A 14921-nucleotide genomic window follows, 5' to 3' on the forward strand; every position below is an offset into this window, starting at 1 on the left:
TAATTTACACATCATTAGGCAGTCACTTATTTCTTCAAGAAAGCACTACAAAAATGCATTTGCATTTTATAGTTCAGTTTTGCTAAAAAAAAAACTCGCAACAAAAGGTTCTTGGTTTTTCCGATTTCGGATGCGACCAAATATTGCCCTCGGGCTCTTGGCTAGTGGCAAACCGTCAATATTCAAACATAGGCTGAGCTCATTAGACAAACGTGTACATTCCAGCAGTTTGCCGCAGTCACCAAATGGCGAAACTTCCCTTCTACAGCTCTCCGAGATTAAGCGCCCTTCTGGAGTTTGCATGCGCGGCACAACATGTGAGCGAGGGGTACGTGCATGTGCAGGCCCAGACGTTTTATTCTCAGAGACCATTTACCAGCTTGTTTCAAGTGCTGTACGGCCTCTAATTTTGGCAGTACCAATTAGTAACTGTGACCAAAATATCTGTCACGTCTACCGATTCATGTTACAGATAAAAATTTGAAAAATTTTACAATGTATGAGGAACTATCTTCATTTATATGTGTCACCTCCATAAAAGCGCATGTAAAAGATGGCAAGAATTCGGAAGCATTATTTGGCGAGCTTCGGCGTAAACCGCATTCCTCCGCGACACTATCGCTTCGCCCTAGCCCGCTGCCACTGCCTAAGTGTTTCTCCTCCTAAAATATTCTTGATTCGGGAACTGGGTCAAGCTGTAAATGTAATTTTTCAGAACGTTGATATCAAGAAGATATTCTAATTGTGAAAGCCACCCCTTTCCTAGTGATTGGCTTAGTATCTCCAAGTTTAGTCATTTGGTATTGGCATATATGTTCTTAAGGTATTTAGTAAAGGCCTGCAGCTGACGCAGCCCTTTCTCTGCTGTTTCACACAGTATGTGACACAACGTCTTCGAAGAGATAAAAAAGTCCGCCTCGATTTTTTTCATCTCACCAATAGAGATTTATCCACTCCATGAAGAGCTTCTTTGCCTGTCTCGCAGCTGTTTGTAGTAGCGATGTTGCAGGTGGCAAAGCCTGCAATGTAGGGCACGACAAAGCGAACGAATGGGGAGAGGCTCTTTGGATAGCCAATTTTGTCTGTAATCGTGGTCTTTTGGTTGTAGGATGGCAAACATTTATGATGTCATCTTTGTAGTTGCACAAACTGCAGTGGCAGATACAGATGTACCAAGAATCAAAAAGGTGCCTTCTGAACCAAATTGTATTGAGCAAAAAGGATATTTATCTGTCAGTTTCCAGTGTTCATGACACACAGCTTGCTCCCATAGGTTCCTCGTCTCAGCATATTTCAAGAAGCTGCCAATAATTTCCAAAAATTAATTTCTTGGGCCTACTAATGAAAAACACAAGTCAGCCAGACTGCTTAAACCCTATGTGCGTTCAGCACGTACCTGTAAAATGTGACTTGGAAGCAGGATTTGTGTATTTTGTGCACCCATACGCTACTCAAGATTGGGCCATGCTTGCTTCAATTTACCCGCATGCATACAAATGCACTGCAGAGACACACCTGTGAAGGAAAGACAGGCTCGTGAACTGCAATCTACAATCGCTGTAGGAGAACTTGCAGCCACCGATGACTGCTGAGCCGAGCTTTCTGCCCACCACAATATGGCGGCACTGGCTTCACTTGGAGAACGCTCCCTCCACTCCAGCAGTTTTGATTATATCTTTCTAGGTCGTGACATCGTCAGGAACGGTGGGCACCGATCGCTCGGTAAGCTGCTATCTGCAGCGAGTGAGTAGTACCACCTTGCAAAGTGATGTCTCCTCGTGGCCGCCTTCTCTGCGCCTGTGCTGGGTGGATATGTTAGTCGTTGTCGAGCGACTCATTAGGCCTAAGGCTCTGCGAAGCCACCCGTCACACATGGGACACAACTAGGTGGATCATTGCAGGGAGGAGTTGTACTCTGCTTTCCTTATTTTCTTACGATGCATGAACTAAAAGAAGCAACTTTTGTTTATTTGAGCTGGGTGCCTCAGTTGCCGCTGATGTATTCGTTAGCCATACTGACCATCGTACTACCTGAGCATTGTGCCCGAAGCTCCTGTCCCTTTGCCCTAATACGTTTTGTCAAGAGTGTGAGTATGCAGCAGGAATGATGTGACCCGCGGCTGGCTGTCTTCTGCACATCATCTTTGCTGTTGTCTTGGGCTGTGATCGAGATATCAGGCGATGAATATGTTGGGGAACTGCGCCACTGCCTGCAGTCCGGCACCCTCGTGAGCGCTGCTCGCAACCAGAAGACATGTCGGTGTGTGTGACGCTTTCTTGCGCCGACGGCCACGTTGCCGAACAGGAGAGTGCATCGGTGTCAACCAGTGGCTGTGTTGTAATGCACAGACATTCTTCGTATGCTCAGAGAGCAGCGCTCTCATTTTGGGATATCGCACATGTTGGGTGCCAGTGTGTGATCATGAGATGAGAGTGCTGCTCTCGGAGCACACGGAGACAGCAGACGTAGCCGGGAAAACCTAACATTCTGTACTTTTATTGAACTGCTTTTACGAACGACATCGCCAGCCGAATCAAATGCATCACTAGTGACGGGGTGCATACTGGTCCTTGAAATCTTTGAAAACCTTTGAACTTGAAAAATGCGTTTTCAAGAACCTTGAAAGTCCTGGAATTTTTCTTTATCCTTGAAAATCCTTAAATTTTGTTAGCATTGCACTTTCATATCAATATCGCGACCTTCTAAATGTGGTAGCTCGGTGTGTCATCCTGTCAAACTCACCATTTTGGAATCAGTAATGCAGTGTGGGCGCACATGGCCCCATTTTGCAAAAAATGCATGTGAAAACAAAAAGTTAGTTTTGTGGTGAGAGTGAAGCAGTGATTGCCATAGCGAGAAATTATAATGCCACATGAAGAAGGGCAAGCAACTCCATACATAAAACGCACCGTTCAAGCACAAAGGACGCAGGAAAAGAAAGTGCACAAGATGAGTGCTGATGAACAACTGTCACAGCTCGATTCTGGAAGCGTGCTGTTTAAACACCAAGAAGTATGCTAGAAAAGAACGCACATGTATACGCAGGATGAGTGTAAATTAACCACTGTCGCAGTTGTTACTTTTTTGTTTTTGAGCAACAATATTTCTTGGTTGTTAAACAACGTTACTTCTTGGTTATTAAGCAATTTTACGTCACTTCCTAAGTTTATCTAAATGCTCATTCTCCCTATCGAGGCCCATCGCGAGCACGTTGAACACTGGTGTAGCTCTATAAGAAGGGCAACGAAAGTTGTAGTTATGTCACACGAGGTCTGTGGTGAGGTGAGTGACCTCCAAACGTCCGCCACATACGTACCGGCAAAGCATCATGGCATTGGCAGCTAGCAACGCGCATGTTTTGCAGGTGCTTGTGTGGCACATGTGTGCGACAGCAGACGATACTCAACATGACGCGGGCTAAGCTTTGTGGTCACGTGATTAAGTCGGTTACCCAACTCTGTGCCCACAAAGAGGAACTGCAGATGGCCCATATGAATAAGCCGATAACTTATTTAGCAAGAATAAATGGATTATGGTGCATGTACAGTGCTTGTTAGTGCTACAATTCACGCTTGCAGCAAAGAGTGTGCAAGCCACAAATATTGGGGCACCACCCTTATAAGGGGGCAGATTGGTCTTTGGGGCCAAAAGTGACAAAAAAAATCATTTTTTAAAATTGACATATTTGGTTTCTGCAAGTATTTTACTATCGCTCTGCAAGTTTTCACACACCAGGAAGTGGTAATTTTTTTGTAATGTCATTTTGGCTGTCCAGATTCTTGATGCTGTTAATATGCAAAACCTGCAAAAAAATGGGTAACCGACTTCGGGGCTTCTTTATAATTTGTGGGCACCTATGTTAGAAGCTCTGCTATGAACTTATGAGCATCTTTAAGAGAATTCCAAAACATGTGCACCAACGATTGTTGCTTTTTGAAAAAGCTGTTCTCAGTTTTTTCCATTTTTCTCACAAAAAAGTAAATTTACGGCTGTTCAATTTTGAGGCCTCAATATCTCTACAGCTAGGGCAGGTACAACAATAATTCTTTTTGCAATGGAAACCTGTATGTGTGTAGAATGCAAGTGTGGGAGCAGAATGTTGAGCACAAGCCTTTTTATTTAATTACTCATCAAAATTGTAACAATTTCAACTGCTTATGAAAATTGATCGTTCATTTTACTGTAAGAAAACCAAGAAAAACCTAAAAACAAGAAACTCTTACATACTTTCAATCTATAGTCATTAGTCTATGTTGGCATATTTGAAATATCACTTTTAATTAAGCACTTTTTTTTCTGTGGTGGCCTTACACAATAGGGGGTGAACTTAAGTTATCTCTGGAACAAGATGAGTTACAGGAAAACTAATTAAATATTAGAAATCAGCACAAAGAACTGCACAATCCTGTGCAGTTTGATCAAGATCACTAAAGAAATAACCAAAAAATGTCTAAGACCAGTCTGCCCCCTTAAAGGCCAGCTCTGGCGATTTTTCGAGGTAAATGGATCTCAATGAAATTCATTGAGTACATCCATATGCACGTTTGCACCATTCATGCCATATTGCAAGCTTGAGAGTTTCGCAGACTCTTTTCAAATTCATTTTATAGCTTGCCTTGAAACGCTCACCTCGGTTGCCAAAATAATGGCAACATTGTGTGTGTGACGTTGAGTTTTGCCTGGCAGAAGTGACGGAACTAATGTGCCACTGCAGCGTCTGCTTGTCTGCTATGAATTGTGTGGGTTTGCCAGCACTTCCTTGGTAGACCGTGTGATTTCCTTTACCATGTTGGTGGGCATGCGATAAGTGGCAAGTGGTGTTGCATTGTGAGCCACACACGATTCGCCATATATTAACTGTAACAGCGTAAGCGCTTTAGGCATTCGCAGTGGACAGTGTAGACCGGTAGTGCCATCCGGAGGGCATTATGCGCAATCAGGCAGGTTCGGGCAAATGATTACTTCACTCGTACAAGCATCAATTATTTATTTTCGGGCCCCTTCCCCACCATCATGTTTGTCACTGGCCCGAAAAGAAGAAAAGAAAAAATTCTGCGCTGCGCTAAATGCTGCCTCCGATCTCGTATCGCAATGCACGTGGCAGCCGCTTTCTCGCCGAAGCGTATTTTCTTCGTTTCTTTCTTGCGCCTTCTCCCCGCCTTTTTTAATGGTGCCATCCAACCATTGCTTAATGTCTATCGTAGTCACCGATAGCCTAATGAAGCGACCTTCGTGCGTGAGAAGCCTTTGCTGATTCATTCAACTTACATGGAGCATTTTTAAAATTTTACTAACTTTAAACAAACCCTGTAAAAAAATTAACCTGCGTTGTTATCTTACCGTAACTTGAAAATTTTGTTATTTCTGAATAAAAGCTACAAGTCTTGTATCGAAATCTTGTCTCTCTAGTTAGTATTTAAAAAGTGCATTAAGCATTCTTTGTTAATTACCGTGCTTGGCAGATGAAAAAAAAATATTCTGACGTGCTATATACACCTAAGAAGAATACTGCACTAACTAGAGATGCATAGCACTCATTTTTCATATTTTATTGTTTGGTGCTTTTTAGCTGAAACGCACTTTATAGTTTTCCGTTGCTAACGATGGCGCACGTAAAGTGATGGACAGATTAATGCGTAGTACTGCTGTGATACTGACAGTGCCTTTGAAAATTTGTCGTACGCACATCACACTCGCGTGGCAATGTCTCCTGCAATCAACCCTCCATTACACTGTTGCTGTGAACTCGGTCTTTTGCCAACGTCAGTTTACTGCCGTCGGCAGCCAGTGTGCCGAAGGGGGTCGCAATGCGGCAAAATAGTGCCCTCGCCGCCGGAAGTTCTGGCTTCGTTGACAAAATGGCGTATTCAGGGCATCTTTGTATATCACACATCAGTAATCGTCTGTCTCGCGCGCTTACCACACGTTATTACTGTGCGCCCGGTACGCCTCGGTGACGATCGTGCGGCTATTAGGGTAACACAGCGTTCTTGGTCGGAAAATGGCGAGCGCGCAGTCCTCGAGAAAGGCAATAGAAGCAAGCAAGATAACGAGTATTGCTGTGAGGATGAAAAACGATTCAAGTACTCCTATTTTTCTTAGTGGCTTGACCGGTGAGAAAAGGGGAGAAAATTAGAAAGAAAACTACAAATCGGTGTCTTTCAAGCCGAAACTGATATTGTGGGACCCTCGTTGAATTGTGACCACCTAGGCTGCTTTAATAATCACTTAGATTTAAGTACACGGGTGTTAACAGTTACACAATCAAAGCAGTGGCCTCATGCTCACTAGTCATCCCGACAGGTACGAAAGCCTTTTTTTTTTTGTAATAAACTGCTCCCACATGAAAAAAAGATACAAAAGGTTTGTTCAACATGTATTGAAACCAAGACATCACAGTCACAAGCTCTACTATTACTGTCTTATGCTTTCTGGCAAGTACAAATGGTGAATTTTTTTTTTCAATTTTTGTGCGCAATAACTGACTGTAACAACTGTACTGTTTCCAACCTAAATATATGATTGAGTAAAAGATTATTGGTGGGAAAAAATTGTACCTCTATATTATTTGATATTCGATTCGTATTCGAATGTATGTATTCCTATACGAAAATTTTGATATTCGCACACCTCTACTAATGAGGGACAGGTGAAGCACCCTAGCCTTGCAGCTGCCAGCGGGGAGTGGGGGGAGCTATCTCGTAATCAGCTGAAATGCCCGTTAGCGGTAAACAAGACATTGTTCACTGCCACACAGCAATCATATGCGTGGTCAGCCTGTCGCATGTTTCTGGTAACATCAGCGTGTCATGACTTACCCATTCTTTCTAGGAATATTGTAAGCACAATCACTGACTTTTCTTTGTCAACTCATCATCATTTGTACAACTTTCTGATCTGTATATATCATCTTTATTGTGCGCCCTCTCGACCTCGACTCGAATGAAGCGATTTCTCAGGAGTGGTGGAGGTGCTGGGTTAATTAATAATATAATAAAGGACAGTCTGACGAAATTCGTGGTGTATGCAAACCTCCAATTGCTAGTTACGCCAGCAATTTGCGCACTTGCACTGCTGGCGAAGTTCTTGCCTGCATTGCCTGCTTCGAAAACTCTGTTAGAAAGCTTCGATGATCATGTTTTCCAGCCAAAACACACTGGGAATTCAGTCACACTGGCCATTACTGTATTATTTATTTTACCAGAAGAAACAGGCGAATGTTCTCATCATGACATGCTGGTGCTGCGAGGAGCATGTGGCATACTGCTCACATGTCGCCGCTGTGTTGTAGTGAAGCACATCTTTTCCACAAGCGCACATTTTGAGTTACCACAGCGCCATTGCTTTCTTTTTCTTTTTTTTCTGTGCTGCCAGAAACGAGGCCCACTGTTCTCTGTATTTGCAAGAAAATTGGGACCAGACATTGCTGCAAGACATTATCCTTGGAGCTGCAAACTAGCTGGCACAGCAATCGACCCCCTGTGGTTACATGATGGCGAATTTTGCAGCAACAGAACAAAGGAAAAAAAATTGGGACAAAGTATAGAAGAGTGCTACAAAATTTTTCTGTATTTTTGCGCTGTGACATTGGCCATCGTGAACCCAGACCAACTAGCCCAAGCTTCTACACTTCTATCCTTTGATTACTTTCAATATTTCAAAGTTTGTTGCATCCCACTTTTTGTATGTTTCTATAATTCGAATACCCGCCTAAATCTACGATTTTTCACAGTCGCAGTGACTGAATTGATGAGGTTTTGCTGTACTTAATTCATAAAGGATGAAATGGCATAATGCACACACGACTTCATGAACACTATAAACGATAACAAAACAATCACTGTAGAAGCAATGATAACTCGTGTAACAACAAAAGAGGTATAGCTCAATCTACAAAAAAAGAAAATGAAAAAAAACGAGGAATAAAAATTTTTATGATCCTATGAGAAAGAAGATGCAGCAAAGCTGTATATGGCTAAGAAGTGAGAAATGTGGTGGTCCACAAGTGCACAGAAACTGCAATGAAGATGTGACGTTAGTTTAGGCGACCTCCAAAGGTCGCCCAAGCTTGTCTAAGTTCAACTGTCTAAGCCAATTTTGTGGCAACCACCTGTGCCTTAAAAAAAGTGGTTGTCTGTTTTCTCTTTCTTAACCCTTCCACCACCTTGCTGTATTTGATTGATATGTGGGATTTAACGTGCCAAAACATCCATATGATTATGATAGACGCCGTAGTGGAGGGCTCCAGAAATTTCGACCACCTGGGGTTTTTAAACTTGCACCCAAATCTGAGGACACGGGCCTACAACATTCCGGCCTTCATCAGAAATACAGCCGCTGTAGCCGGGATTTAATCCCGCGACCTGCGGGTCAGCAGCCGAGTACCTTAGCCACTACACCACCGCGGCGAGGCAATGGTCCGCAAGTCAACAAGGGAGAGACGACAGCTTGGCCGTCTGAACTACGATGAACAATTTCTGCAGAACACATTCTGCAGAACTCATTTGCATTACGTGTGTCCGTGTGCTTCGAGCCCTTGTGGTGCTAATTGCTAGGTTCTTAGTTAGCTCAACTAGTAGGGCGACCGCCTTGAAAAAGGTGTTGGTTACAGGTTTACTTTGCAGACCTAGGCGAATTTTACAGTGAAAGCTGTTACGAGATCAGAAAATGGGTCGCGTGCAGCATCGTAGTTGTCTGCCGCCACCGGTGTTCGTAACCACTATCACACGAAATGAGAAAAAAACTCAGTAAATAAAAAACACCGGGAACACAGTGGAATTCGAACCCGGGTTCCCTGCGTGCCAGCGCAGTATTCTACCACTGAGCCATGCCTGTGCTTGGAACTCATTTGCAAACCTTCCTTAGGCAAGCTTGATGTTGGGAAAGGAATCGCGTTAATTGTTATGTCCGGGGTTGTCATCGTCCCATACACGTACTCCTGGAACGGTAGTGAAAAGGCATAGGCAACCTCGAACTTGTTTATTCCTACTCAGATCGAGGCGGCAGCCGAACTGCCGTGGGAAGCGATCGGCGGATCGTTGTGTCAAGCGGGGGGCGGAGGAGGAGAAAGAGCTTAACGACCGGAGTCGTTTGCAACCGGTCATCCACTGCTTCATTGTAAACCACTCGGAGGCTCGCTCGGGACCCAGGGGTTGTTTGGGACACAACATGAATATTAGTAATAAAGCATTTTAGAACAGCAAAGAAGCAGCCAGGCATCACACATTACGAATTGCATAACGAGGGGGTCATCTAGTGCTCCAACCTATTACAAAAACTTGTTCTTGGTCATCTATTAATTGCAGTGCATACCCACTTCAGGCCAAATTCTTCATCGTTGTCACCTACTGCAGAAAAAACTGGCACAAAATTCTTTGCAAGTGTGTAGCAGATACCAGGCTGCTCCGAAGAATGATGAAGGGTTGCATAGTGAATGCCGGCCTACTGCGCAGAAATTATAATTATTTATGACGTAGTGGGTACCGAGCAAGCGTGCTTGTAGCAGTTACCTAAAAAGTGTTGAAAAAAGGCCTGAAAGGCCACTCTTCGAGCTTTTACTGGCGTTTTTTTTTTTTTGGCAACTAAGAAGTTTTTCCTTCTGAGAAATCTCTGCGGATTTCCTTATAGCTTTCGGCCTCAAACAAGTGGTTGTCTATTTTCCTTTTCTTAACCTTCACAATGACGTTTAGTCAAAAGCACTGGAAGTGGTTTTGTGCATCATGTAAAATCAAGCTCATGTAATCATGTAAATTTACCTGCTCTAGTTGAAATGTTATGGTCATGATTGAATGTTCATATTGTCAAAAATTGCACATTGGTGAAACGGGACAGCCTGTTAATGCTAGATTAAATGGTCATCGCACGTACATGCCAGAGAAATTACAAAAAGCAGTGGCACAGAATTTTAATGTAGCAGGTCACAACTTAAATGACCTCGCACTTTGAATTTTTCAGTCAAACTTCCGATCTCTAAGGGACGAAAAATATGCAGTCATAGCTTATTCACAAGTTTTATTACACTTCAGCCAAATGGTATCAACATTTCAAAGAAGGCTCTTGAATCCATCTGATATAGTATATAGTATGCACTGAGAGTTGAGCCCTTCTTTTAGAAATTTTTGAGCTGCCAAGTGGTCCTTCATTGTGACAACCATAATTCAGCTGCTCTGTTGTTTTCAACACTGTTAGACGTCTTGTGTCATGTTAGATGTCTGCAAATGTGAAGGAGCAGGGCACTTTTTGCCACTGCTCACACATGGCTACATTGCTGGTGACATGTTTTGTTTATCTTTTACGACTGCAACTTTCCCGCGCTCTGTTTTCATTTTTTCAAGAATCTGACGGAGTTGGAGCACTCGGGTGTGGTCCGAAACAAGGAGCAGGCAGCCAAGATGCTGGGGCACCTCCTTTCCAACGCTCCAGGGCTAATACGACCATACATGGAGCCCATTCTGGCCGTAAGTTTCTACTGAATACTCACTGAGGGCACAGTTCACTGAGATTACTCAGCACTTTTCAGCGACACCTCACGCTTTCTTGTCGAGGAAGAGCGACTTTCACCAAAATATATCTTACATAAGTGGAAGCCAACAGTCACGCTTCTTGATGAAAACGGACGCCAACTGATAAATGTTGGTGCCTGTGCTTGTCGGTTTCTGTCACCTTGTTCCCGTCCTCTTAGCTGATAAAGCTGATGAAGTGACTTCATTTGATACAAGGAAAGAGTGGAAATGTAAAGGTTCGTTTTACGTTGTTAGACGCAATATTTTCAATGGAGGCGAAAATGCTGTAGACTTGTGTCCTCAGGTTTGGGTGCATATTAAAGAACTCTACATGGTCAAAAGTTCCGGAGCCCTTCACTACGGCTTCTCTCATAATCATATGGTGGTTTTGGGACGTTAAACCCCACATATAAATGAATAAATCAATACTTATGAGAGCCAACAGACAATGAAGGCAAGGAAAATATAAAGGCTGTCAGTCATTCGTAGCAATTGTTGTGCAAATGTGAAGGAAGAAAAATGGACACAAAGATAACTTGCTTGCTGGCAGGGACTGAATGTGGGACAGTTGAATTTGATGCGGTGAGCTGATACAGTGACATCATTTCATTTGACGGAATAAAATTACTACCGAAAAATTTTGTGTCAGTACCCTTTTAAGCATTCACACTACACCATCTAGCCACGCTCACTATGTTAGCCCTTTATGTGGCCTTTTGTGTTCTTCAATTTTTTTTTCTACTTGACTATTTGCTGCTGGACTTCGAAGGGGGCAGAGCTTTGTCAAACTGCAGTACTGCGGCTTTTTTTTCACTACCCCCATATTTTTTAAGGACAAATAAAAGCTGATTGATTGATTGAATTCTGGTATTTTTACTTGGAAATAGCAGTAAATACACTTAATTAAGACCATTCAGATGAAGTTTAGGGGGTAGGTCATACGAAAAGCCGAGATTTTTTTAGTGATCTTTTGCTGTGCATGATGGAAAAATTGTGACATTGTCTCTCACCTTATGGCGCACGAGTAAGCAGCTTTCTCAGCCATCTTCTTAATGCACTACAGGGCCATTAATGCTCAGTGACTTCATGCAGGTCCTTATTCCAAAGCTCAAGGCCCCAGATCCAAACCCTGGAGTAGTCATATGTGTCCTGGCAGCAGTTGGAGAGCAGGCACAGGTGAGTTTTCTTTATTTTTTCATAGGCATTGCTCTGCACTATACTGTTAGGCACAGTGAAAGCAAGAAAACAGCGTAGTGGAGCAATCTGCATGCAGCTTGACTGGAAACGTGTGTACGGCTGGGCATTTTTCATTTAAAGTAGGAGTTCAGGGAAAGATGGAAGAAGCTAGAAGGGATGAGAAAGTCAGATTCACTCAGTTTGGCACGCAAGCTTATATTCCAAACATCACTTCCTTGTCTTTAAGTTCCTGAGCCTTATTCTTGCATTTCGGTTGCGAGAGAGGGTACGAAGCAAGCACATATGCATGCTAAGGTAGGCAGTGGCAACCTTAAAGGAAACAAGACCACTTGAAGTGTTGGCACCAGACACTCTGTGCACAAGGATTTTTCATGTTCATTTCTCAGTTTTATTTGGAAGTTCTTTCAGTAAGGTGACCTTTCTAACATTCTCCATAGGCTATACAAAAGTATTGTTGTGCCTTTGTACTACAGTTCAGGCTGCAATAATCGATAGTCACAATGAAGGACAGCATAATTCTCGTTTACTCTTTTATATAGAGCTCTATGTGGGTGCATGCAGTGAAGTACTGGTTATAATTCTGCGTACATAGAGGTCGTAGCGCGTATGCTTCTTAACAGCGGTGCACCAACTGAGCAGGAAAGTTATATCGAGGAGAAGGAGAGCAAACAATTAGAAAGGGGCAAAGAGAGGAAGCATCGTTTTCAGAATCAGGTGCATCTTGTAGCTGGCCACCTCATTCTAGGGTTGTGTGGTGGCTGCAGTCGTGCGCAGTAACCTAAAGTAGTTCTGTGGCCAGCGTGTGTGGTTGTCACTGTCATTGCTCTTTCTTCTTTTTGACTGTTCGAGTATGTGCTTTTCAATGGGTTGTGTTTACTGTATTAGCTTGCATAATCCCACTCCTATAATTATCGCACTCCTGAATTCTGTCATCAAAACTTCCCATTCTTTTTCCTTCCCACGTAGTGACTGCGCCACAAACTTATCATTGTGGCTATGGTGCTTATTGCCATTTTGATGCCATGTTTCAGTTTATTCATTCATTCAAAATACAAAATTCGTAGAATGTAGTATGCAGACGAGGGTCCCAAAGTCAAACGACTGCAGTGGGACCCTCGGTTAACAATAACAATAAAATTATTAATTATAACAGCACGTAAGATACGCAACACAAGTGAAAAGTAAAACAGTGAACTTACATAAAATAACATCAAGTAAACAAAAAAGGCAGTCAAAATGCGACACAAGAACAATAGTAATAAGTTATACAAGTAAAACATAATCACGCCAAAAGCAATCGGGTGCAGAGAGATGTGTTCATCATTTTGCAATTGTGTGAAACTACAGGGTCGTGGCACCTTGCTTTGTGTCATTTGGCCATGAATGCAGTGTACAAATTGCATATCGGTCATTGACTTGTATATTGTGCATAAATTGATAACAATGTGGCTTTCTCTGCTGTCACTAAATTACCAAAGTGGTATGTGATCACACAACACTTTCGACCCTTGTTTTCAGTCAGGCGCATGACCAATGGCTAGTCAAGGCCTTGCAATTGTTTTATTCTAATTGCATGATCTTCGATGGCATATTGATGGGTAGAAACAGAGAGCATTGGCTTTTTCAATGAAAGACGTGGCTTTACTCCAAGTCCTGTTTCAATTTAAATACACAGCTGTGCTTTTAAATTAGTGTCGCACTTTTGCCACCAGTAACGCTTTTCACGTTGTGCTCATCGTCTTTCCAGGTCAGCGGGATAGAGATGCGCAAGTGGATGAATGAACTGCTTCCCATTATCATTGACATGCTGCAAGATTCATCATCATTGCCAAAGAGAGAGGTGTGTAGCAAGCTACATGAGGGCCATGGGGTTGCAGCGGCTACCATGGCATGACAAGCCACTGTCGATGCTCATCACAATGAGAAAATCATGCATGAATTCACAAAAATATTTACTGCAAGATATTGATTATATGTGCCTCCTTAATACTATCGTGAAAAGAGAAAAATTGGCTGCTTTTGGGTAGTCGCCCGCCGCAGTGGTCTAGTGGCTAAGGTACTCGGCTGCTGACCCGCAGGTCGCGGGATCGAATCCTGGCTGCGATGGCTGCATTTCTGATGGAGGCGGAAATTTTCTAGGCCGGTGTGCTCAGATTTGGGTGCAAGTTAAAGAACCCCAGCTGGTCGAAATTTTCGGAGCCCTCCACTACGGCGTCTTTCATAATCATATGGTGATTTTGAGATGTTAAACCCCTTATGTCATTATCATCAGCTTTTGGGTAGTCTAGGAAATTTTTTTTTTTCCTGCCTCAGAAATTGATTGGCACTGAAATGTAGGTTATCAAATGAGAGAAGAAAAATTGTTTTTTGCAACAATATTAGTTTTAAACAACAAATTTATTCTAAATATTATTATAAATAGTCAAATTAAATACATGTAACAAGAAAAATGAATAAATAAAAACATGGGTACTTCTTACACAAGGAAAACATAAAACAAAAGAATGAATTATAAGGTCCTCATAGACTAATACCTCAAATATAAGCTCTGTAAGTGCAATAGTTATTTACATGCATACAAACAAAAATATAAGAACGAGTGCCACCGTAGGAAGCAGTTTCTTAATGCAGTGAAACAAAGGTTGGCTGCACATGTTTCACAGAAAACATTTGTTATCTGCTCAACTTTCCTTCTAGCACAGTTTGCAGTTTTGGCATTTTTCTATTTTTTTATGGTTTGTGTTGGGGACCCCGAGGCACCTTCCCATATATTCATTGAAATGAACAGTGTGTCTGAATTCCGAGTCTGCCAAAATGCACAATTTCTGTCCCCGTTTTTGAAAAAAACAAAAACAAAAAAAAAACGCATCACTTAGATGAATCGTTAATGTGTGTGGTGAAGCTTCCCGTATGACATGATCTTCTTTTGGTCAGACACACTCAAGAAGTTGAGCAATGCCTTTTTCGTTGCATCACTGACATATTGCAAGAAGACATACATCCAAAAGTGCGTTGCTGACTCCAACAGCAATGCAGGTGCAGTACTTGGATGATTCCTGTGTACACCAGAATTCTGACGTACAGTGATACCTCGTTAACTCGAACTCACATATCTTAAAAAAAAAAGAAGGCTACGTTGAAAATTTTCACGGCACCGAACATTTTTTTATACGTCCCATATATATTTTTCCTTTTGTATTTTTGGGTCGGATTGCGGATAA

At 42.5% G+C, this 14921-nt stretch overlaps 1 protein-coding gene across 2 annotated transcripts in view; it reads left to right on the forward strand.

Annotated features, from left to right (window-relative positions):
* mTor (serine/threonine-protein kinase Tor) overlaps window positions 1-14921 on the forward strand; it is a 278630-nt gene that overhangs the window by 40456 nt on the left and 223253 nt on the right. For both annotated transcript variants that reach the window (XM_075888782.1, XM_037433800.2), the window contains exons 12-14: window positions 10336-10458; window positions 11596-11679; window positions 13448-13540. In XM_075888782.1, coding sequence (XP_075744897.1) covers window positions 10336-10458; window positions 11596-11679; window positions 13448-13540 — 300 coding nt within the window. The remainder of the gene's footprint in view (window positions 1-10335; window positions 10459-11595; window positions 11680-13447; window positions 13541-14921) is intronic.

Source organism: Rhipicephalus microplus, chromosome 3 (genome assembly GCF_043290135.1).
Source record: "Rhipicephalus microplus isolate Deutch F79 chromosome 3, USDA_Rmic, whole genome shotgun sequence".
In the NCBI taxonomy this organism is placed as follows: domain Eukaryota; kingdom Metazoa; phylum Arthropoda; class Arachnida; order Ixodida; family Ixodidae; genus Rhipicephalus; species Rhipicephalus microplus.